This window comes from Genypterus blacodes, unplaced genomic scaffold (genome assembly GCF_046128005.1).
Source record: "Genypterus blacodes isolate CSIRO-AG114 ecotype Tasmania unplaced genomic scaffold, CSIRO-AGI_Gbla_v1 ptg000067l_1, whole genome shotgun sequence".
NCBI lineage: Eukaryota > Metazoa > Chordata > Actinopteri > Ophidiiformes > Ophidiidae > Genypterus > Genypterus blacodes.
Genome location: NW_027466879.1, coordinates 13,113,199 through 13,138,199, shown reverse-complemented (window position 1 = coordinate 13,138,199; position 25,001 = coordinate 13,113,199). Strand labels below are relative to the sequence as shown.

Below are 25,001 nucleotides of genomic sequence, written 5' to 3'. Positions count from 1 at the left end.
ACGTAATCAAACTAAATATCATTCCAGGCTCACCACTGAGCACTTCCACATATCCTAGAATGAGAATGGCCCTCCATTCAAGCCCAGTTTTTGAATCGTACTGAATTAATTTGATTTGACAGTCAGGTATTAACTACATCCAGATTTTGATACAAGCACTAGGCTACTTAAATATATATCACACTAAATATATGAATATAAATCTTCCGGTCCTTTTGCTTCAAGAAAGTTGTTTTTGTCGAATACACCTGCTGTAAGCCATATAAATCTGATGTAAAACTCTCATGTTAAACTATGTCACCTAATTGTTCTGCATCTGACCCTTTTTTCGTCAGGGCCGTGCGATCCGAGGTGCCTACAGGTTCCAGGCTGTTATCACAACGTTTGAGATGATCCTGGGAGGATGCCCTGAACTAAACGCTGTGGACTGGCGCTGTGTAATCATTGATGAGGCCCACCGCCTCAAGAACAAGAACTGCAAGCTGCTAGAGGGCTTCAAACTCATGAGCTTGGTAAATAAAACCAGTTTTGAGCCAGGAACTGATGTTAAAACTAATCAATGCTTTACATACTGTAGGTAGATCTGTACTGTGCGACATTAACTCAAGCTACCATCTCTTCATGTAATTTCCCTCTGTTATATTATCTAATCTAGCAGACATATCAAGTTACGTTTTTGAAATGATAATTAATTAATCCAATCATTGCAGATAGTTTGGTGCAGGAGAGCTTTCTGTAAGTGAGCCTTAGTGGAACTCACGTTTCCTATGCCCTTGTCCTCATCTAGGAGCACAAGGTCCTGCTGACGGGCACGCCTCTCCAGAACACAGTAGAGGAACTGTTTAGCTTGCTCCACTTTCTGGAGCCAGCACGTTTCCCCTCAGAAAACACCTTCATGCAGGAGTTTGGAGACCTTAAAACTGAGGAGCAGGTGAGCCGCGCAATGTATTAGAACTAGAAAGTATACATTAATCTAATTCAAAATGGCCTAGATGTGGATAATTTTAGAAAGACCCCTGCTGTCAATTACACAACATAACGTTTGGTTATATTATAACTGATGCATTTGATATTAAATGTATAAATGTAAGGACAAAGGACAGGTGATTTCCCAACCTCCACAACAGCTGCCATTTGCTCTTGTCTTTGAGAGAAATCTGTTGTCGGTACAGATGGTGCTCTTTAGTAGATTCTATCTAGGTCACATTTCTTTTACAACACACACACACTCACCTCACCCAACATACTGTATTTTGCAGGTGGCTAATATTTAGATAATGGGGCTATTGTGCTGCATATTCTTGGCATATCTGTTGGCACTACGCTGTCAAGAAATAGGGTTCTTACCTTCCTGCAAAGGACTCCGTGAACATGTTAGAGAACTAAGTATGCCCAGTCATTTAGGGGTGAAAATGAGGTGATAGCTGGTCACCCTGGAACCTTTTTGTGTGACTTCTGTCAAAAACCCAAAGAAAATGAAAGGCGGCAGTATGCTTCATATGGCATTCCTGTTTGAGAGTCGAGTCGTAAGGTGGTGGAATCCCACTTTCCACCAGCTGTACCTCTCCACTCCGCCAGGGATTGCCTCACACAGCGATTGGCTATGTGTGGTGAGGCGTGAGTCTGGTTGGAGGAGATTTCTTTCAAGCTCTTCTTTCTTTCGAAATCTGTGCTCTGAAAGTGTGAGTAAGTATACCTGTTTCTAAGCTTTTAATAATCATGTGGAGATTACAAAAACATTCAGAAGACAGCTGGATATGTATACGACTAATCGTGTTGAGTGATAATACACTTTTTGATCCACCTTCCAGTCAGGGACAAAGGAAAAAAGGCACAAACATGTTTACCTTTCCTGTTTGAGCCTTCCACCATTGGAAGAAGCATACTGTTCTACATTCCTTAGCCAGCAAGCTAATGTGTATCCTGTCATCTTTGTGACCTAAAGGTACAGAAGCTTCAGGGTATCCTAAAGCCCATGATGTTGCGTCGATTGAAGGAGGATGTGGAGAAGAAGCTTGCTCCTAAAGAGGAAACTATAATTGAGGTTGAGCTTACCAACATTCAGAAGAAGTATTACCGTGCCATTCTAGAGAAGAACTTCTCTTTCCTGGCAAAAGGAGCCGGCCAGGCAAATATGCCCAACTTGGTCAACACCATGATGGAGCTGAGAAAGTGCTGTAACCACCCCTACCTCATTAAAGGTTAGTTGGTAAGACGCAAGGGATGTGCTATGTTTACATTTATGCATATGTTGTAGGCCGATATGAGCAGGTATTGGAGCTAAATTGTTGTGTATCTATATCTTCTACTGCTCGATGTAATCTCTGAGAGCAGCAAGTGAGCTGACTAGCCCATGACGAGCCCATTATTGTAATGAATGTACATGTATTTTCTACTGTGCAAATTGTATATTGTGAAACCTTATTGATTGCCATGCTACAAAAAGGTCTCCATAGTGGAAAGAAATCTTTATCTTTTAAACGCAATATTATTGCTGATGAGTCCATGCCTTTGCTTTATCAGGGGCTGAAGAGAAGATCCTAGAGGACTTCCGGGAGGTGTATAGCCCCACTGCCTTTGACTTCCATCTGCAGGCTATGGTGCAGTCTGCAGGGAAGCTGGTCCTTATTGACAAACTGCTGCCTAAAATGAAGGCTGGGGGCCACAAGGTGCTCATCTTCTCCCAAATGGTGCGCTGCCTTGACATTCTGGAAGACTACCTCATTCAGAGAAGGTAAAAGCTTTGGGAATTCTTTCCTGTGAAGGGGATTAACCATTAGCTTGGGTAGCCATTCAGTTCACCTCATATCTTTAATCAGGAAGTTGTGTAACTATAAACGGGAATATATTTGGATTACAATAGCTGCTTTTCACAAAATAAATTATCACAGGTAGATTCTTATCTTCATTCCCTCTGATCTCTGTCTGTCTGTGTCTCATGTTTCTAGGGGAAAACTTTTTAAATTTGAAATCTGAAAGGTACTGAGTATTCAGGAGCATTAAGCCCAGCGCCCCGAGCAAATTTTACTTCTATTTTTGGATAAGTTTTCAATTCTCCTCCCTGCCTATTTGTTTTGATTTTTCTCTCACTTTGTGTTTCCATTTTTTCACTATTTTATGCCTCCTCCGTCTTCGTTCGGCTTCCGATCAGCACCTGGAGCAACCCTCAAACTATTATAAACACATATTGTAAGATGCTTTGCAGCACACAGCTCAGACTGGGTTCAGCAGCAGGTTAGAAAAGCCCTCAGGGCTTTGCCACATCAGACAGGCTGGGAGTTTTCTTCAATACTTGGCCAGAGAGGAAGTGGATAACCCCAGGCTGGGGCAATAAGAGGAAGATCATAACTATTCTCTGGGGAACCAAGACATTCTTTGGGGTGGAATATCCATGGTATTGCAAGGGGGAAGATAATAGAGTGTTGGTGAATTGTATATTAAATGCTTAAGCCATAATTATATTATTGCACCCCTTTTGTAATGCTGCTGCCTCACTATAATAGTATTTTACATTTTATTGTCTGAGCCTTTAAAATTTGGATAGACTTTTTTGCTACCTCAAGGTTATGTGTAATTCTCTGGCTGTAATATTGCATTATGGTACGTAAGTGTTTTGAGTTATGATAGGTATTTCCAATGTTCAAACCGGTTATTGCGCATTACATTTGACATTTTTGTACCACAACCTCAAGATCCACCTCTTATAAGTATGTCCAAACATATTGTGACACATATGTCGTGTTTTTTTTATTACAGGTACCTCTATGAGCGGATAGATGGACGTGTTAGGGGAAATTTGCGGCAGGCCGCCATTGACCGCTTCAGTAAACCTGACTCAGACCGCTTCGTTTTTCTTCTGTGTACGAGAGCTGGTGGCCTTGGTATCAACCTCACAGCAGCGGACACCTGCATCATCTTTGACTCTGACTGGAACCCTCAGAATGACCTGCAGGTAAGACATATTATATACAGGCCTTAACACACACAGCCGTAGTTTGAATGTATTAACATGAATTTCACCAGTCTATATTATAGATCGTGTATATTGTTTTTCACATACATATTTATGCATGAATGATTAGCCTTTGTCTGATGAGAGGCAGATGTTAGATGTTTGTCATGGTTCTCAGTGACAACCCTTAATACAATTTTCCCAAATGACCACAAATTGGAAACTTCTTCCTCAGTGTTCACAAAGCAGATAATTCAGGTCATATCAGTTAATTAATTTCCTTTGTCAAAAGCCAATTCCATATTCATTCTTAATTTTTCTGTGATAATAAATTAAATCACTGTGTGTGTCCCTTGAGAAAACTAGGGCCACTTCTTAAGGTGTTTTAAATGCCTATTGTACAAGTGATTCAGTCTGTTAATCTACAATTAATATTAATTAATGTCGAAGGAGCAGAAACATTTGATCAGCCATTTAATAGTAAATGTCATATGTGTCAAAGAATACAACAGCTGTTGTTCAACTATTTGCATATTTAGACCACAATATTTTTTCTCTCTTACAGGCCCAGGCTCGCTGCCACCGAATTGGTCAGAACAAGGCAGTGAAGGTGTACCGTCTGATCACCAGGAACTCATACGAACGGGAAATGTTTGATCGCGCCAGCCTCAAGTTAGGCTTAGACAAGGCGGTGTTGCAGAGCATGAGTGGTCGAGATAACAGTTTAGGAGGAAGCACAGGGGGAGGGGTAAGTCTGCTACCTCAACAAGTATAGAAAATTATATGAAATAAATGTGGTCGTTGTCAGATGTTCATGTGAAGTTTTTCCAACTAACCAAATATCTGTTCGTCTGCCAAGCTCACCATAGTTTACAATATTCCAACCAGCAACACTCTGTCAAAATTATTATTTGGCACAGTATCTCCGGTCACTCTCTTCTGTAACTACTCATATTGCTGCTTCATTCTGAAAATCTCTACTTAGGAGACTGCGATCAATAAACAGTGAAATGTGTTTTTTGATCATAGTATTAAGTATCAAATTCTTAAGTCAACATTGAAGCTGTAGGTGGATTAGAATTCAATAAATACCATCACATTATGGTAAGCCTAACAGACACGGAGAAGAAATTATGCCAATCAAAGGAGAAGTGTTCTCAAATTCCAAAAACTTTTGCTCTTGCTCAAAACCTTTGATTTGATGTAACCATTCCTGTTGTCTAATCTGTGTGTGGGGGAGTTCGTTAAAACTGTGTGCAGTGCGTAGGTGGATCTTTGGCTTTAGTTGGTGTCCTCTGAGTATTATCCAAACAATATGGATACTGTCTTTTCAGCAGGTCGTCTCATCTGCCAAAACACACTTTAACATTTGCATACTAAATATCTGGGGTCAGATATACGTACTGCCACTTTTTGACCACTGTGTGTGGGTATGCATTGTATTTATTTAATATATTTATTTTATTTATTTCTCCTAAAACGTACAAATAATCAATACTATTCTGTTTTGAATCTCAACTGCATTATCTTATCTGCTTAGCTAACAAGTTTTTGGATTGTAGTTTTATGCACCAACTGCAATTCCTGCTTCCTCCTCACAGACAACGCAGCAGCAGCTGTCTAAGAAGGAAATTGAGGACCTATTGCGACGTGGTGCCTATGGAGCAATCATGGACGAGGAGGATGAAGGAGCCAAATTTTGTGAAGAGGACATTGACCAGATCCTTCAGCGCAGGACAAAAACCATCACCATTGAGTCTGAAGGACGAGGATCCACTTTTGCAAAGGTGAACGAAACAAATATGCTGATGACACACATATACACATACAGTATCTGCATGTTTTAAATTCCATGAAATGTTTTACAGACAAAACACAAGAGGAGTTGGAAAATCTTACAAATGTTTTGATGTGTTTTGACTTGAAAAAAAGTGTGAAAACCTGTAATTTAACATTTCATAGATCATCAGCTGTTGCTCATGGATAAAAGGATAAATGAATGAATATGATTTAATGTAATTTTGATGTTTGCTTACAGGCCAGTTTTGTGGCATCTGGAAATCGCACAGACATCTCACTGGATGACCCCAACTTCTGGGACAAGTGGGCCAAAAAGGCTGACATTGATATGGAAATGGTCAATGGCAGAGTAAGTACCACAGTCAATATAATAATACAACAGACTGAGCAAAAAGACAGCAAAGCACAATTAGGACATTGCTCACATAGAAAGTTTGTATGTCACAAAAACTTAATGCTTCAGCCACACACAGAAACATTAAGTACACACAACGGTGCAAATGCAGCAGGGTAGTCAATCTGGGTAGGCTAGATTATTTGGGGAAATTATGATTGACTTTTCATATTCAAGAGTTCATTGGCAATTTAATTCATTTCATTTCAATTTTCATTTCACTTGCAGGAATACATTCATTCATAATTAATATCAATGCCAATCAGGAACATAAATGATTCATCATAATTGAATGACATGAAAGCCTACATTATCCCATCAATCTGAATCACAAATTTTAATATCCAATGAATTTCTCTCAGATCTTATTACCAATAACACTGGATGTCCAGTTTGCTTAGCAGTAGACATGTCACATGACCTCCACATGATATCCACATCCTGTTGATATTTTGTTTGTCCTTCTTTCCCTACAGAACAGCTTGGTGATCGACACCCCACGTGTCAGAAAGCAGACAAGGCCGTTCAGTGCCACTAAAGATGAGCTGGCAGAGCTTTCAGAGGGCGAAAGTGACTGTGACGACACCAAACCTAAGCTCAGGCGAAACCACGACCGACTCAACAGCTATGGGCGCACAGAGTGCTTCAGAGTAGAGAAGAACCTACTTGTATATGGGTAAGCTGATTAACTAGAGCAAAATGGGTAATTTTCATGGTCATTTCCATTAGTCCACTTGACTAAATTGAAATTTAAACAGAAAATTAAGTGATCTTTGTCGGGAAGCTGGGTTATGCCAACTTGTAATATGATACAGAGAAATATAATATAAACAGATTATATTCTATGGTTACAGGTGCTTTGCTAGCTGCCACACTAATTTAATTTCTCCTCCTCATGTGATATGTCTGTCGTATTTGCTTTGTTATCTTATAGCTGTCGGTATTTCTAATCACTGTTTTATCATGTCTGGACCAACTCAATATCTTAGTTTTGCTTTAGATTGTTCACATAGTATTCAATGAAAATCTCATGTATTGGTTTGCAATTTTTTTTCTGTTTACTGTTATGTACCACTTAAGAGAACACTACTGACAGACTAAACATAAATGGCGACTTACATAACATTTCAGTTAACCTCTCTATCATTATGTGATTTTCCATTTTGACTTACAAGAATGTCTCTGCTTTTCATTTTGTGTTGATCATTTGGAATTTTTGACAGACTGATGCTTAACACAAAACAAACATTCTCCTCGTATACTTGAGCTTCTTTCAGTCTTATATCTAAATCTTCTTTGTGTTTTCCAGGTGGGGCCGTTGGAAGGATATTCTCAACCATGGCCGTTTTAAGAAGCAACTGGCCGAGCGGGACGTGGAGTCCATCTGCAGGGCCTTACTGGCCTACTGCCTTGTTCACTACCGTGGAGATGACAAAATCAAAAGCTTCATGTGGGACCTGATCGCCCCTACAGAGGACGGACAAACCAAAGAGCTGCAGAATCACCTGGGTGAGTCTCAAGTCTAATTTCATATTTGGAATTTACAATCGGGACTTTACAATCGGGACTTGCCAATCCCGTTCAGGGGGGATATTTTAAAGTCTGCAGTCTTTATTGCAGTATTTAACACCAAACAATTCAATTTTGCAGTACAAAGTAACTGTAGCTGTAATCTCAGTTCCGAAGTCCAGAGGCAAATTTTGAACTCCTTTTCCGCTCCAGGTTTGTCTACCCCAGTTCCACGGGGCAGAAAGGGTAAGAAGATGAAGATCCAGTCTAGCGCTTTTGACATCCACAAGGCTGAGTGGCTTAGGAAACACAACCCTGAGCACATGCTTCAGGACGATGGCTACAAGAAACATCTCAAACATCATTGTAACAAGTAGGTGCTTTTGTTTGCCTGTACAATCTCCTCCTTAAATTTTACATATACGTTAACTACAAATTTAGCTGATGCTTTCATCCGGTGAAGGTTACACCAAAAGCAACACTTAGTTAAGACAAGATCACATCAATCACCACTATCACCAACATTACAAGAAATGACAGACGTAGTTATTTTTCCAACTTTAATGCTTGGGCTGCCACTGTCCTTGTTGATCAGGTCCTTATTCAAGGCATGTCCCAACTCTCACCCAGATAACTTTATGAATGACAGTTAGAGTAGCCATGAAGATGATGCGGGGTGACATGTACAGCTGTGGGCAGATTTTATGAATGAATGGTCTCGGCTGTACGCATTGCGTTTACACCTGGTTCCTTGTGACAGAGATCAGATCACAGTGCCTCTGTGAGCATTTACACCTTGCAATAACATGTGGCCTTGTTATCGTGATAATAAGAAAGGATGTTAATGACAGGTATAAATTGTGCCTTTAATACTAAAAGCCATCCTGACCCAACAGTAAACAGGACAAACATTGTTTATCTATAATGTTGTAAAAAGGCAAAGACACACTTTAAGCATATAAACTATGAAATGCACATCATTACTTATAATATTAGGTAGGGGGATTGCAGTGTGTGTGAATACTATATGTACATATATGCTTTTTGCTGTGGGCTATAAGCCTTTAATCTGTTAAAGTAACGGGCACATGGTTATTTTTTTCTTTGTGTGTTTAGGAATATATAATAAACACATGGATAAGATTTCAATCCGACACCTGCAAAGTGACTGTAATTAGGAGCCATAAAGGCTTCTATTGGTGCACACAGTCTACTGATTCGTTAATGGCTTTGCATCACATTGAGACCAGCTGACTAATAAGACTTCAACCCAGCTAATGGCTGTCATAGATCTGTCTTATTAACAGGCAGGGGAGAGAGAAATATATTTGGGTGAAAATATTGCTACTATCAAAGTATGGCCTAGAGATAAAAGGCAAAATAGATTGCTGCTCCTTTTTTTTAAAGGAGAGGCTTATGACCAGAGGGCTTTGGACACTGGGCACTGCAGCTTCCATAGAAAGTTCTCCATTGTTTTCTGGCCTAGAACTGCTGAACCCAGGGATTGTCTGATGTGTGACATACTGGGCAAATGGGGACACCCAGTCAGCAAGCTTTGCTGACTACTGCATTTTCACTTCATGGACCTGGAATGTGACTGGTGGGGCTGTGGGGGTCATGGATTTCTTACCAGGGCCAAACAGGAAGGACATAGGGTTTACAGACTTCCTATATGTTCCAGAAGTATAGACAGTAATTTGTAAATCTGCAATAGCATTCTGTAGTTTCTAATACGAGTTGGCAACAAAATGGGATTAAGCAGTAGATCTGTGAGGCTGCGTTACTATTATGCAATTGCTGCAGGTTTTTGATTGGCTTTTTTCTCCGGACCGTGAGGGTGTGTTTCTCATGTCATGCACATTAGCCTCTGTTGTTTGTGAAAGAGTGTGGATGACTGTGCTGACTGCTGAGATCATCTGCAGCCTGTGTGAGTCATCCACCTTATACACACAAGCATGCACCAACACACAGGCTTGGAAGGAGAGTGATAAAGAGCCTTGCTGACAGGCAGAGGAAGCAGCAGCTGCTCCTGGGCGGGTCCAGTCACACGGGAGAAAGGAGGGTGGAGGAGGGAGAGAGAGGAAGTTTGCTGCTTTGATATACCACAGCTACAAGTCCAGACTGGTTACTGCAGACATCCATAACCATCCATCACACTGACAGACAAACCTGAGAACCCTACGGTTTTCTCCTGGTTTTGTCACTCAATCAGGCCAAGTTACTGAGTAGAAACGATTGAATACCTATTATTTAACCCATATTTAAGAGCAGCAGTTGGTGACACCTTCAATGCTACGGACTGCTAAAGACTGTGATACTGGTTGCTGGTCTGTCGTGTTGGAGAGTACTTGTACATTTTATATGTAATGAGCAATAATTTATCCGAAAAGCTTCATTCCAGAATGGCATATTTATTTCCATTTGGATTTAAATTACATAGTTATGCGAGTCATAACCTTAGTTAACAGTTCAGATTACCCATAGCTGATTTTTGCTTATATATTCAACCTTAAAATCAGCAGGTCTCGTATCGTTCCACCACCAGTCATTACGTGATGCAGTTTAAGAACAGTTTGTGTTTACCACAGAGCAATTTCTACATTACGCTAAATTTCAAGGCACACTAGACGTTACAGCATGGCACACCGGTATGCCACAGTTCCCACCACGTCACTGTCTTTCCTCCATGTCTGCTGGCAAAGATGAGCGATCAAGCATCCCAAAGCTAATGTCCCCCCTGTGAGTCAGCCTCACTACACCTTGTCAGCTTTGACTTCACAGCCTTCATCTACTGCCAGAGCACAACCGCATGATGACTGGAAAATGGCTAGTCTCTATTCATTCAGTCTACAGAGCCTAGCTTCAGGAGAGCTTGTAGCTCCATGTGATGTTTTTGATATTATGTAAAATATAAATACAAATAGAATACTGGCTGTATATCAATCATTATGATTAATGCTGCTGTTAGAGTGTGTGTGTGTGTGTGTGTGTGTGTGTGTGTGTGTGTGTGTGTGTGTGTGTGTGTGTGTGTGTGTGTGTGTGTGTGTGTGTGTGTGTGTGTGTGTGTGTGTGTGTGTGTGTGTGTGTGTGTGTGTGTGTGTGTGTGTGTGTGTCGTTCTGCTCGTTCTGCGCGCTCAGCGTTTGTGCGTGATCGGGGCTTTGTCATAACCTGTGGGTTTTCTCTGTGCAGGGTGCTGCTCAGGGTCAGAATGCTCTACTACCTGAAACAAGAGGTGATAGGAAGCCAGGCCCAGAACGTACTAGAGGGCGCTGACTTCAGGTGAGATGAACTTTGACCTTCTTTTTTTATTTTGCAAGTTTCAGCTTACGTATACTGCCTTTGCCTTACACATCACACTGAATTCAAACACTTCTACCCTCTGACTTTTCGTTATTTTATTTTGTTTATGATTTTCTCATTTTGATTAGATGAAATAAAATTCAACAAGTACAATAAATTGCTGCCGACAGCCATTTCATCAATTTGTGAAGGTGTGCTACTTACATGGAAACAATAGACCTCTGTAGAATTGTTAGAATAACTGTCAATGATAGCAGAGTTTACCTGTCAAGGTAAATCAGCCGCACCACAATGTTTTCAGTGATGTTTGTACTTTTTCTACTCTCTTTCTATCCTTTCTTTGCCTGTTATTTCAAATGCACTATTGGTATATGTAGCATATGTTAGAAACCTGTTGAAACAGGTGATCAGCAATGGAAATATGTTTGTCATAGAGCTCCATCTGCTGGTCAATCATGGACACGTGTCTCTGTTCTACCATACAATCCTGATCAAAGCGTTTCATCAAACTGAAAGAAGGTCACAATGCAGAATTAAACTAAAAAGTTGATTATTTATGTATGGTTTACTTAAGACAAATAGTTTGTAGTGTTTGTATTTGAAGATGGAGTTGGGTTGATTTATCATTTACTATTTATACAAACTCCAGTAGGTATAATAATCATCCCCTGTCATGTCTGCTTAGAGCTGCTTTTGATGAAGAATATGAATAAAGTTTAATTATTAACGATTAAATGAAAGGAAAATCATCTTCACCCTCAGCATCATGATGAAGAAAGACCTACTTTTCAGGAATCATTTGAAACATTTTACTACAAGCTTTAAAAGTTGCCTTGAGCAATATATCATTAAACAAACTGTGTCTCAGACTAGGTTCAGAGTGCTAAGAATTCAACACTGTTTGAAGTGTAGAAAGTTCCCTCCCATTATATTTGTCTGAATCTCCACCCCTCTTCCTCTTCAGTGAGATCAAGATTTGTGTGCCAGAGCCTGACCATTCAGACCTGCCAGCCTTGTGGTGGGATGCCGTCTGTGATAAGTGTCTGTTCCTCGGTGTCTATAAGCATGGTGAGTGACTTCAACTCTTGCTGTTTGTTTTTTTTACAAGTTAAGCTAAACAGGTGTGGGAGAAGTGAATCGTTGACATTAATCATTAACTTATTACTTAGTATTGTAAATTGTATTTTACTGCATGTTACTGGCTTATCACTTCCAGTGTATCACAGAAATTAATATAAGTTGTGATGCTTATTATTTTACTAATGTCAGTTGTGTATGTGTGTCTCTTTTTCAAACATTGAGGGACATTTTCAGCATTTGGTGTTTGTTTATCCTCCTGTGCTCTCACAGGTTATGAGAAGTACAACACTGTTCGTGCAGACCCAGCCTTGTGCTTCCTAGACCGTGTGGGCCGACCGGATGAGAAAGCCATCGCTGCTGAACAACGAGGCAATGATTTCATGGATGGGTGGGTACATAGCACCAGTGCTGACATTGTTTTATCCTGCTTGGCTAGACTTTAGACATTCTGTTGAGTAAGTTGTTGAATACAAAAGGTCTCTTGAGACAATCTTTCCCTGTGTGGCCTTAACTGTCTGGCACTTGTGGCATTGTTTTTCCACGACAAACCCATCCATATGAAACGGTTTGATCTATGTTGACATTGACATTTATGCCAAGAAATCCTTTACTTATTCACAATCGGACAGATTATGTACTGTACATTTGCAGTTCTTATACCGTTTACTGTATGTGGGCAGTTAAAGTGAGAATTGAACATTGAAATCTTATTATTTGTGTGTATAGGGATGTGGATGATCCAGAATACAAGCCAGCCCCGGCCTTGATAAAGGATGAAATGGAGGTAAGGCTACTGGAGTCATACCTAGTAATGTAGTTGACTGGTTTAGTAAATGAATATAGTTTTGCTTTTTTTGGGGGTTTGTGATTTGCTGTTAAATTCATTTCATTCCATTATCCATAAAGTTTGGTGTTAAAATGTAATGTATTTGCCCTTTCCCTTACCTATCATCTCATGCAGGATGATGCCTCTTCTCCTGGAGACCTGGTTGTCGCTGACAACAGTGGAGGTGGGTATTAGATTACTATAATCCGCTAGGGATTACCATTATGATAAATACAAATAAAGGACAGGCATGAGCAATTTGTCAAATGAAACAGGGCAAGACTCTTTAGTAAAACCACATTATATGCAAAAGAAAAAGGTAAAGGAAGATATTTTGTTGTGTTTGAATGCTCTTTAAATGTTCCTCTGAACCAGATGCAGTTCCAGTGATGGAAGGTCAAACAGCCTACTGGCCTTCTCCCTCTGTGCTGACAGCCAGGCTGAGGCGTCTGATCACAGCATCGCAGCGCTACACCAAGAGTCGACAGATCCTGCATATCCACCAGACCCAGACTCAGACTCAGTCCCCGCAGACCATGATACTGGCTCCTCCGCTCTGCCCACTGCCCCCCACACTCAATGACGTCATTAACCCTAAGATGGCTGCCAAGATTCAACGACAACAAAGGTCAGAGTCTTGGGGGTTTTCGTTGTTAACAAAGAGCAAATATCAAATGAAAATATTGTATCGCAACCGCACAATGTATTGTGCATCGTATTTCTTTTCATATGTATAGTATAAATGATTCTATTCATTCTACTATCCTCAGATGGACCAGACGCGAAGAGGCTGACTTCTACCGGGTGGTTTCTACTTTTGGTGTCGTTTTTGACCCAAATGTTGGCTGTTTTGACTGGACCAAATTCAGGGCCATGGCTCGCCTTCACAAGAAGACTGATGAGAGCCTGCAGAAGTACCTGTGTGCTTTTACTGCCATGTGCCGAAGGGTGTGTCGCCTACCACCCAAAGAAGGAGGTCAGAGGCTTACATGCTAGAGTTTGCATGCGTGTGTTTGTGACTATGGCACAATGATCTGTTTGCCTATCCACTATGATAACAACAACAGTTTTGAATGACTGAAGAGAGGTCAGTATCACCTTGGTAAACCAGCTGGCTCAGCAGTACCAAGGCGGAACAGCTGATAAGGTTAATCATTTGTGGAAAGGTAAACACCACAATGGTTAAGCTTTAGACAAAAACAAGTGTATGGGTTGTACCTGTAGAACGGTTTTTACTTTTCTCCTACACTTTTTCTCACACGTTTCTTCTATTTTTGTTATAGATTCCACAGTTGATCCATCTCTGAACATCCAGCCAATCACAGAGGAGCGAGCGTCTCGTACGCTGTACAGAATAGAGCTGCTTCGGCAGGTGAGGGAGCAGGTCCTTCGCCACCAGCTTCTTTATGAGCGCCTGCCGTTGTGCCAGATGAGCTCTGACCTACCTGTCTGGTGGGAACCTGGAACCCATGATCGTGACCTGCTAATTGGTGGTGCCAAGCACGGGGTCAGCCGCACAGATTACCACATCCTTCGAGATCCTGAACTCAGTTTCATGGCTGCCCAGCGCAATTACAGCCAAAAAAAAGCACCGCAGCAGCCGTCAGGCTCAGCGTTCATACACCCTCACTACCAGGCCACTAGCACAGTGTTGACAGGCTCTCCACTTCCACCACCTGTCCAGAGAGACACAGAATCATCTGGAATTGTGCCCAAGGTGGAGCCATCTTCAGAGGGGGAGGAAATCAGGGAGAAGCAGGGTGAGAGTTGGAGTCCCTCTGCAGCACCAGCTACTCCTACAGGTCTGGAGGAAAAGCCTGTTTCTGACACACTGAGCCATGAAAAGCAGATGGCAGCAGCTCGGACCAAACCGCTCACACCCAACTCCTCTGAGAGGAAACCTAAGAAGGCCAAGAGGGGCCGTAAGGAAAACCGGCATGGCTCAGACTCTGACTCAGATGGCTCTTCCTCAAGCTCTTCATCTCGCTCGTCTTCTTCATCATCATCGTCGTCAACTTCCTCATCACATTCCGGATCTAGCTCCTCCTCGACTTCATCATCTTGCTCCTCTGGCTCTTCATCATCATCCTCCTCTTCCTCCTCATCCTCTGATAACAGTGACAGTGAGGGAGAGGAAGGGAAGAAGAAAGGTGAGCACCACCGATGTCCCACATTTTGTCCCTGACAGCTGTAGTTTTAAGCATCATTTACTATGCTGAAAGTAAATGTTTTCACATGTTTTTGTTGGATAGAACAGTATCTCCTATTTGCCAGTGTTGGTGTTGTTGTGGTGTCTTGTAAAGTAGCTCTCCTGTGCACATTGCTGCATCAGAGTCATCAAGTTTTCTGACATTTGTGTCTGAATTTTGTTCTAAGTTCCTGCAGCAACAATTGTAAAGGGCTTTGATGAGGACAGTGTGGCATCTCTGAGCACTACACAGGATGAAACCCAAGACAGCCACGTGGCTGAGAACGGCATCACAAACTCCTCCTCACATCCTTTCCAGGGAGGGTACATGATGGCTGCGTCCTACTGGCCTAAGGTGAACTATATAATCCATCTATCTTTTCTGTACTTAACTCATATGTGATGATGAGAATTGTCTGTCATCTGAGACCAGTCCAAATCTGATCGAATGCATTATTTGTTAGCTTGTGATCTCTACAGTCACTGAAAAAGAGTAAATGATAAGGAGTTTGACTATTGTGTTTTTCTGGCCTGATTACAAAACTGGGTTCATTGTAACTTCTTTGTGTGCTTTAAGTTACAGTTAACTAAAACCAAAATGACCTGGGATATTCAGTGTTGGTATTCAGCTAAAGATTTCATTTGACCATGCAGTTTATGACCAAAGATATTTGCTTTAAGATGATGTGTTTTTCATGATTATGCTCGTCCACGTGCAGCATTACTTACAACTTTGTTTTCAGGATCGTGTAATTATCAACCGCCTGGACAGCATCTGCCAGGCAGTGCTAAAGGGCAAGTGGCCAGGAACACGCCGTGTTTATGAACCCGGAGGGGCTGTGGCCTCCTTCTATACCACCAAACTGCTGGACAATGCCAACAGCCTGTGCGAGGACTCCTCTGCCTCGCCACAGGGGTCAAAGGTGAAGACGCATGTTGCAGAAAACAAGGAGTTCTCAGTCAAAGTGAATGATGTATGTTGATTTATCCACTTCCTCTCTCCCTCCGCTTCGCCCTAAACTTAGGACCCTGCTGTATCTGCTGCCATCATGGTGTTAGTTGCAATGTTCAGCATGTTTTGTTGTTTTTCTTTTGGCTTTCCTTTGGGTATTATTAGTGGTTTTCACTGCCTGGCAGGAGGAGAGATTAATATAATAGCAGCCTTTCCCACGTACTCAATTTAAATTGTGTTCAGAGGCTGTGTTTACATGAGCACAAATCAGTCACTCATGAGAATATAATAAGAAGGTTGAGTTTTCAGCCCCACTGGATTGAAGGGGTCTCGCATCTCATCTGATTAAAATGAAGACCTTGAGTGTGCGTTTCTCTTATATGCATATAGGCAACGTGGCTGTTAACACGGCGGGCTTTAGACTTGCTTTGATGTATTTTGTGCTTTTGCGTTGCTCCAGCTGTATGATGATGTTTTCTCTACTGACAACTGCTACTTGTCGCCCATAATATTTGGACTTCACATGATTTAATATTCTGAAAGTAGCTATCTCCTTTAAATGGTTTTCCACTTCACTCAAACTCTGAGTGGATCCAAGTGCCCCACAAACCAGTTTCCCTCTCGCAGTACCTCTTACACTTTTATCATAGGAAATTCTTAATTAAAAAGCACTTACTGTGTTTTATTAATTGAATTCTAACAGCACGCATACTAGCATACAACATCGGGGCTAAGAGGGTTCCTCATCCTGTTCTCATTTCCTTGGTGATCTTTTGTTCTTTTAGCTAACTGTTCTGTTTTCTATCCGTTTCACAGGAAGGTGGTCTGAAGCTAACCTTCCAGAAGCAGGGTTTACCCATGAAGAGGCCCCTGGAATCAGAGGAGGGCCCACAGGCTCAGCAGCAGTACTTGGCCCGGCTTCATGAGCTGCAGAGTGCCTCGGATACGGGCCTGACAGACATCACCAAGCCTCAGTGCAGCTTCCAGCAGGGTGCGTTCTCTTAAAACACATCAGTGACGTGTTTGTGTTGAAATAGGGTTATCATGTTTTCTACCACTAGATGACAGCAAATATGACATCAATGTACTTGGTTTATTGGTGAATTTATAAACAATTTCACTTTAAATTAACTTAATGAATTAATACATATTACAGAAATATACTAGTGTATTTCATTTATAATTGTTTTCACTCTTAAGTTAAGCTTTATTCATGACTATGGTGTGCTCATCTAACAAGCTGCTTTCCCCTACAGTCCCTCTAGGTCTCACTGGGCAAATAAGGCAGAACGGGGTGCTCGATGGCCAGCCAGTAGTAAAGAAGCGCAGGGGGCGAAGGAAGAATGTGGAAGGGATGGACCTGCTGTTTATGAATAAGAACAGAGCTCCTGCTGTTCAAGATCATGTAAGCAGTTTATTTCCTCTACTGTCAGCAAGTAAAATGCTAACATGTATGTGTGTTTATGCAAGTGGTAGAAATGCTTTAAATACACACTCCAGAATTGCAACATGCGCTTTTTCTTCTCTAATATGAATCCACTCATTTGTGTGTCCAGGTGCCTCCAGGGTGGGGTGGTATCGGCCATGTCGGCATGCCTGTGACCCCTGCGTCGGGCGGAGGGCAGAGCTCAAGTCAGGGCCCCATAGACACAGAGAGCAGGGTGCCCGTCATCAACCTCAAAGATGGCACCCGGCTTGCTGGGGACGATGCTCCCAGGAGGAAAGATCTAGAGCAGTGGCTGAAAGAGCACCCAGGCTTTGTGGCTGACACTGGAGCGTTTATCCCTGTGAGTTTGTTTCCTGTCCTTCCTTTCCTGTTCCTCCTCACCCTCTGCTTCAGTAATCTGCTGTGAACATATAATTCCACCAAAAGGCTTATTGCCTGGCACTAGTTGTTCAAGATCATTTCAACATTATTTAGACCGAGTCTCTCCATTCTCAGGCTGCAAGAAATACTGACTGAATAATTTTTTCGTTGCCCATTTTTGTATAGTAATAATAGATTTGTCAATTTGGTCAGAAATGTCTTTGTAAGTGAGTCATTTTTACTGTTATGTCCAGGGTGTCAATAAGATGCAAATGCAGTTCCAGTTCCAGGATGGGCGTCCAAAGCAGAAGAGGCACCGCTGTCGGAACCCTAATAAGATCGATGTCAACAGCCTGACAGGAGAGGAAAGGGTCCAGATCATCAACAGGAGAAATGCACGGAAGGTGTGTTGAGCCCATTACAAACACAACAATTGCTGTTTTGGCTTTATTTAAACCGTGAACATTTCCTGCTGTAATGGAAATCAAATAGGCAAGGCATCTTTATTTGTGCAGTACATTTCAAACACAAGGCAATTCAAAGTGCTTTCTACTTCTACTCAAAATGAATGCTGTGCGTTATCTTTACAGAGATACCAACATGCTTCTTAAATGTCTTTATTATTTGCCATGCACATTCTCTACAGCGTGTTGTTGTTTATAATCTTGCCTGTAGGTCGGTGGTGCGTTTGCTCCTCCTCTAAAGGATCTGTGTAGGTTCCTCCAGGAGAACCCTGAGTATGGAGTCCCACCTGAGTGGGCCGACGTGGTTAAACAATCGGTGAGTCACACGCTAACATGCAATTTGTCACACATCAAATCAAAATGCCCATGACAAAGTTTCTGTGTTATATAAAGTAAGTATGCACAAGTTCTTTAAGGTCAATTCATGTGGACACATTTTCAGACCTCACTGTTCCTTGCTGTGTTGTTAGTATGATAGTCAGCTATGCAGTATACTGTGATTCCCCCTCATCAGTGATAAGAGAGGCTAACCTGAACAATATCCTAAATGTCTCCTTCAGGGTTACCTCCCAGAGAGCATGTTTGACAGGATCCTAACAGGACCTATTGTTCCTGAAGAGGTGAGCCGGCGTGGGCGGCGACCCAAGAATCCCCTAGCCAAGGCAGCGGCAGCAGCAGCACCCAACCCAGTGTCCTCGTCCCTTGGTTTGAACCCCCTGCTGGCCAATGGCCTCCTCTCAGGAATGGACCTAACAAGCCTGCAGGCCTTCCAGCAAAACCTCCAGAGCTTACAGTCCCTGCAGCTCACTGCAGGCCTGATGGGGCTGCCGTCTGACGCTAGCAACTTGGCTGCCAGTAACTTAGCTGCAATGTTTCCCATGATGCTTTCTGGTATGGCAGGACTGCCCAACCTGCTTGGCATGAGCAGTTTGCGTGGGAAGACCCCTCAAGATGGCACAGCAGGCTCAGATGACAAAGTGAAGGGAATTGCCAGTGGAGGAGCAGCAGAGATGCCTGCCTCCAAAGCCCCCTCCCACACTTCAGACACCAAAGGAGAAAGGACAGAGGGCTTGAACACGGCTCTTCCCTCCACGTCTTCTGTCACCACCCCACAAAGTGCTTCAGCTGCCGAGGCTGCCTCAAGTCACCCACTCTCTCTTAACCCCTTGTTACTCTCCAGTATGCTTTACCCAGGGATGCTTCTCACTCCAGGCCTTAACCTTCCTGCGTCTGCCACACAGCCTCAGAGCTCGAACAGTGACGGCGCTCACCCTCCGTCTGCAGCCCTGCAGGAAACAGACCGGCCTGCAGCAGCAAAGCACAGGGAGGAGTCAGAAGAGGAAGAGGAGGAGGAGGAGGAGTCAGAAGAACAAAAGGAGAACAGTGGTCCTGAAGGTTCAGGGAAAGCTGAGTCATCCTCATCAGAATCTGGGAGCTCTTCGTCATCATCGAATGACTCAGACTCCAGTGATGAGGACTGATTTTGTTTGAAAATCTGAATTTATTTATGTATTGCTTAGAAAACTATATGTAGCCGGAGATAAGTGACTTAACATGCGGACTGTCATTCTGGGGTCTTGAAGTCTTTATTCCCTGACTGTTTAACAGATTGTTGGAACAGCATTAATCAAATTAGTGATGAGGACTAATGAACGAAAAAAGCACATCCAGTTAACCAAAAAAATGAAATAGTAATGGAAGTCATGCGCACAAATATCAGAAGAATATCTAAATCTATATCTCAACACACAGTCTGGCTTATGTGTGAAGAAAATTGCGTGCAAAAAAAAACAACAACAAGTTCTACATGCAGAGACAACGGTAGTGGCAAATCTGTAACTTTAGAGATAACAAAAGACAATATACAGTCAAACTATTGAAATTCATCAGAAGTCATTCCTGAAGTTTCCCTGAAGCATAGAGAAGTATCCATGGTAACCCTTGAGAAAACACTTACTGTAGGTATGAGTGCACATTCTATCTCATGCTGTCCTGGGTGAAAGGTGCAGGTTAGTGTGTGACCCAGTTGTGCTTCTCTGACTTGTGTGGAGTTGAAACTGTTCAATTCAGTCGTTTCCCTCGTGTTTAGCCAGAGCTGGCACACATTTTCCCAAAACCCCTCACTATTTGTTTACAGAGGACCAAAATAAATAAAGATCAAGCACCTGATCCATGCGTGGGCTGCTTCTTTGGCTCTTCCTCTGATTGGGGACTTCACCACATCGCCCCGAGCCTCTGGCACCGTCTTCACCGCTACCGTTGTCTGTGCTCTTCCCTACACTGCCACTATTCTGACTAAACCTTCCAAGCCAACAGGGGATCCCTCTCCTGACGCCACTCCAGATACTACAGAATATCAAATACACAATACAACTTCTATCTGGTTACATATATGGATTTCCTGGCACTTGCGTTGTGATTTTTTGTACATGTAAATATAAGAACTAACTAAAACTGTTGTGTAAGAAATACTACAAAAACTCCAAAAAAAAAAGAAGAAAAAAAAAGAAAGCACCTGACTTAAAAAGAGCTGAAATGAAATTTCAGTGTTTGTTCATAAGGTACAGTCTTGTTTTGAGACATTTTGCATGTCAGAATTTAGTAGATTTCTGAACTCTGTGAACTTGTACACACAATTATGTACAATTGAAACAAAAATGGCATTATTGTAATTATCATGTCAGGATTTAATTTTATTAAAAAAAAAAGTTAAACTACATAAACACGCTCATGGAGCTGTACTATTAATATATTTTGATTGTCTGGGTTGGGATATTGAACTTGACAAACAGTTTGGTTTCTCGTGTAAATATCCAGTGCTTTTACTGGTTTGATGACACTTGTGCTTTGCAGATCATACGTTGGATATGTCAGCAATAACTTGGGCAGCTAATGAATGTCACTGAAGCTGTAGATTCTCTGTCTGCCATGTTCCACCCCCAGTGCACGACTTACCTGTCATCTCCATTCCTATCAAGATGAAGATTTCACTCATACATTTGTTCAAATCCACTATGGCAACAAAAAAATGGTCTCAACCTTCAATATTGTAACGGTGTGAGGGCATCTGCAGAAGTATTATTTTTCTCCATCATCCATTCAAATCGCATCCTAATTTAATTCTGTGTTCTTGTCGTGTTGTTTGTTTTGAAAATTGGTGTCCTTTATTTTTCACCGAATCATTCTCCAATTTGTCTTCAGTTTCAACTTTTCAATAAATCTGTCAATACGATTTTATTCCGAGGCGCACTTTAGCCACCCACAATAGGCTCACACACTTGCACATCTGTTGACTTTGTCTCCAGTTTCAGGGTCTAATAAACTCCTTTGACTGTGGAGACAAAAAGCAAACTGTTTTCCTGTGTGCCATAAGCGGCTCTGTGTTGACTTTGAAGTGTTCAGGAGAGTAATCGCACCCCCCGGCATATTTGACTGCATCTTACCTCAACTGTGCTAATCGGATTGGCTTCACTGTGCGACAAACGTCCATCGGTATGTTTCTGGGTGTCCACATGCATCGTGTCCTTTTGTCCTTTTGCTGGAATTTCTGTGTCAGAGGCCGTTTTTACTGAGAGCTTCCACTGTGTTTTGCCTGCGTTTGTTTTCTTTGGCTACACCGCTCGACCCATCTGGACTCGGTTTGATGTCTCTCGCTTATCTACTGCTTCCCCACCTTCCTAGTTTGAATGTTGTTTATGGTGATTGGAGGAGGGTGGTTGGATTGACACAGTTGCGAGCGATGACAATGTGAGGCCGTCTCGTGCTGAGAGGGATTTTTCAAAGCGCGTTATAGAATAGTCTGCAGACATTTTGTGTCCATCAACCAAAGTCTTACAGAAGACGCACGACACAAGCACAAATAGTTTGGCTCAGATCGGAGTAATCGTCGGTGTATTTGAGTATTAAATGTCTCAGTTCCAGATGGGGCTTACAGTAGGAAGGGCTCCGTATAGCAGCTGTGTCGGTTGGTGTGTATTTCACTTTGTCATCAACTCTGTTGTGCTGATAAACGGAGCTTCAGCTAGATTGTTAGAAGTGCCCTTATCTTGTACCTCACTCTCTCATTCATCTTCTGTCCGCTAAAGCTGATTGCTCAGATGTGTCTGCACGGCTCAGTGTTCACGCTTGTGTGTTTTGTTCATTTGAAGCTGTAACCAGGATATACACAAACACTGGAATTCACTCAAGCCGAAGTACCTTTGTAATTTTTGCTCTTGGACTGCTGTTACACAGTGGACTGTTAGATTCGTGTTTCATGATTATTTCTGATGCAGGGGAGAGATTTTCTTTGGACTGACCCACTGATTGATCTCAGTTTGTTTAGTTAAGTATTGCTGTAGCATCGTGCATTAGCGGGTGAAACCATGAACCATATAATATTGCTTTAAAGTGGTTTTCTTGTATGCCTGTTATATAGACCCCGTCATGGTTCTGCTTGCAATGCAAATGAATTTGTTTATATACATATATATATATATATAAATAGATATATATATCTAATTACTAACAGTACGGTATTTTTCTATGTCTGAGCAATGAACTTAAACATACCACTGTCATTTTGTAAATCTGCACCTCTGTTCTGTTGAAACTTGTAGTGCCCTTATGCAAATACCCAGCCGTCGCTCCTCCTGCTGTAGGTTATTTATCACATCATGTGTCGCCCCCCATAGTGAGACAGATTGATGACTGTGCTGAGCCTTTTTTAGGACACCAATGAACTTTTAAAGGGGGGAAATTGAGTTTGGACATAATGTTTGCTTACGTTTTGCGTTTTCTTTTGATTTTCTTTTCTTTTTTTTAAGATTTGTGCAAGGACTCCCAGTAAGCTGCAAGTTTTTCGAGTGACTACAAGAAGTGTTAAACACAGATAGAAGGAAACAATGACCAATATGCAAGAGGAATGACAAAACACACACTACTGCTGTTCATGGAGGATTTCTTTTCATTTTCTCAAAAGTCATTCAGATGACAACATAAGCATTATTGCCTTTGTTTTTTTTTGTTTTTGTTTTTTTTTCAAGCTTGATAATATCCTAAATGTCACCATGAATTTAATATCTGTTTTTCTTTTTTCTCCCCCATTGGACAAAATATTTGCAAGTTGTGGTTTGTGTAGTCAAATAATTCTTTATGTAGTTCAGGAAAAGGCGTCTTAAAAGTCATTTGTAATTTATTGGATTACTTTCTATGAAGTTCTATAGAGGAAATTGAGGTTTAATTATTTTTATTAAACATATTCTTCTGACTATCCATAAAGTGACTTTGCCTGGTGCTTTTATCTGCAAACTGATTTAAAAAAAGGATTATTATTTATCTGATTTTGTGTTTTCATTGGCATTTATTCTGAAATAAGACATACAAACATCAAACTTCTAAAGATTTCCCCCTCAGAACTATATATGTTGCTGTGTGTATGTATATATTTTAGAGAAGGTAAGATTTTGTACCTGTATTTGTTTTCATGACACAGTGCTCACTTTATAAATCCCTTTATGATTAATAATCGTAACTCCAGTGACCCACTTCATTTCCAACATACATTACAGTGTGTAGACTGATAGCGATGGTGCCTGAAGGTGCCTTGAACAATCGGGTGGCAGTCTGATGATGAACCGTGCCTATCTCTGCTTTATCATCCATCTATCCCGTAGATATCATACATATCAGAGTTCACAAAGCCATAGCATTAAATGAAATTGTGGATTGTAGTCGAGGCAAGATATGACAGTAATCAGCCCAGGCTTGAAAAAGGCCAAGGAAACCTAAACGATGCCACATATAGCAATACTGTGTGTCTTCATTTGGACGTGGTATGGTACAGATGATGTGTTTATAGATTGGCATACACACATTGCTTGCAGGGTACTCATTTTACCTCATATGCCCTGTTTATGCTTTTGTTGGAGTTACTCATGTTCTTCCTCTTGTTTGTGCAGCCGTTCCTCTTCTCCCTCTCATCCAGTAACATGGCAACAGTTAGAAGTGTGGTGGTCACCATGGCAACCGTGCCTCAGGGCATCCTGGGAAAGCTGAGGTTTGGCCCCAGTCACATCCTCCTCCCTCAGGTCAGTGCTAGAGTCACACAGTGTTGATATGCCGTGGCTGCTGCTTGTGTACGAGCAATAAATAGACGGTTCATGTTATATGATAGAGTGACCGACTTCAAGCCAAGCAACCTGACGGGAAACAAAGATTCCTGCAATGAAACACAGAAATCCTTACAAATCCAAGAATTTAACAGACCTTTTCTGTATTTATAGAGGTGAGGGGTGTGTAATAGGCTGGGGTGTATCCAGTTGTCTTGGTGGAGTCCCAGTAGAAGGTGCTCAGGTCCCTTTAACTCCCAAGCAAACACCTGACTGAAGCTTTTTTTTATCATGAGTACACAATTCTAATTCAACTTTTTTGGATACTAATCACCAATAATCGCTTTCATACTGTTCACAGAGTTTAATAGTTCAGTTTAATGCTGCCATCAGGACGGGCTCTGGCTTTGCAACAGTGTCCTCCTGTGGACATAATTGCAACTGCGGCTGAGTCTGACAAAAACCTTTTGCTCCGCTAGGGGCGCTGTTTGATCATGGCACAAGACACTTGTTCCTCAGCAGCGTTCAGTTGTGAGTTCACATTGTTTGTGTGTGTGTCTGCGTGTGTGTGTGTGTGTCTGCGTGTGTGTGTATGTGTGTGTGTCATGTAGTACATCTTTTATTGTTTACTTTTTCAGT

The 25,001-nt window shown here is 41.7% G+C and overlaps 1 protein-coding gene across 5 annotated transcripts in view; it reads left to right on the top strand.

Moving 5' to 3' along the window:
- chd9 (chromodomain helicase DNA binding protein 9) overlaps positions 1–23,524 on the top strand; it is a 62,588-nt gene extending 39,064 nt beyond the window's left edge. For 4 of the 5 annotated variants that reach the window (XM_076155873.1, XM_076155877.1, XM_076155876.1 and 1 more), the window contains 27 exons: positions 336–512; positions 788–931; positions 1,946–2,201; positions 2,524–2,734; positions 3,757–3,952; positions 4,518–4,700; positions 5,554–5,739; positions 5,991–6,101; positions 6,623–6,822; positions 7,456–7,655; positions 7,869–8,028; positions 10,846–10,935; positions 11,921–12,024; positions 12,307–12,424; positions 12,763–12,820; positions 12,998–13,046; positions 13,238–13,490; positions 13,633–13,838; positions 14,146–15,012; positions 15,239–15,405; positions 15,794–16,024; positions 16,819–16,993; positions 17,259–17,407; positions 17,559–17,789; positions 18,064–18,213; positions 18,485–18,589; positions 18,834–23,524. In XM_076155873.1, coding sequence (XP_076011988.1) covers positions 336–512; positions 788–931; positions 1,946–2,201; positions 2,524–2,734; positions 3,757–3,952; positions 4,518–4,700; positions 5,554–5,739; positions 5,991–6,101; positions 6,623–6,822; positions 7,456–7,655; positions 7,869–8,028; positions 10,846–10,935; positions 11,921–12,024; positions 12,307–12,424; positions 12,763–12,820; positions 12,998–13,046; positions 13,238–13,490; positions 13,633–13,838; positions 14,146–15,012; positions 15,239–15,405; positions 15,794–16,024; positions 16,819–16,993; positions 17,259–17,407; positions 17,559–17,789; positions 18,064–18,213; positions 18,485–18,589; positions 18,834–19,754 — 5,898 coding nt within the window. In that variant the 3' untranslated portion in view covers positions 19,755–23,524. The remainder of the gene's footprint in view (positions 1–335; positions 513–787; positions 932–1,945; positions 2,202–2,523; positions 2,735–3,756; positions 3,953–4,517; positions 4,701–5,553; positions 5,740–5,990; positions 6,102–6,622; positions 6,823–7,455; positions 7,656–7,868; positions 8,029–10,845; positions 10,936–11,920; positions 12,025–12,306; positions 12,425–12,762; positions 12,821–12,997; positions 13,047–13,237; positions 13,491–13,632; positions 13,839–14,145; positions 15,013–15,238; positions 15,406–15,793; positions 16,025–16,818; positions 16,994–17,258; positions 17,408–17,558; positions 17,790–18,063; positions 18,214–18,484; positions 18,590–18,833) is intronic. The other variant, XM_076155874.1, reaches the window with a different exon arrangement.
- Positions 23,525–25,001: the final 1,477 nt, after the last annotated feature.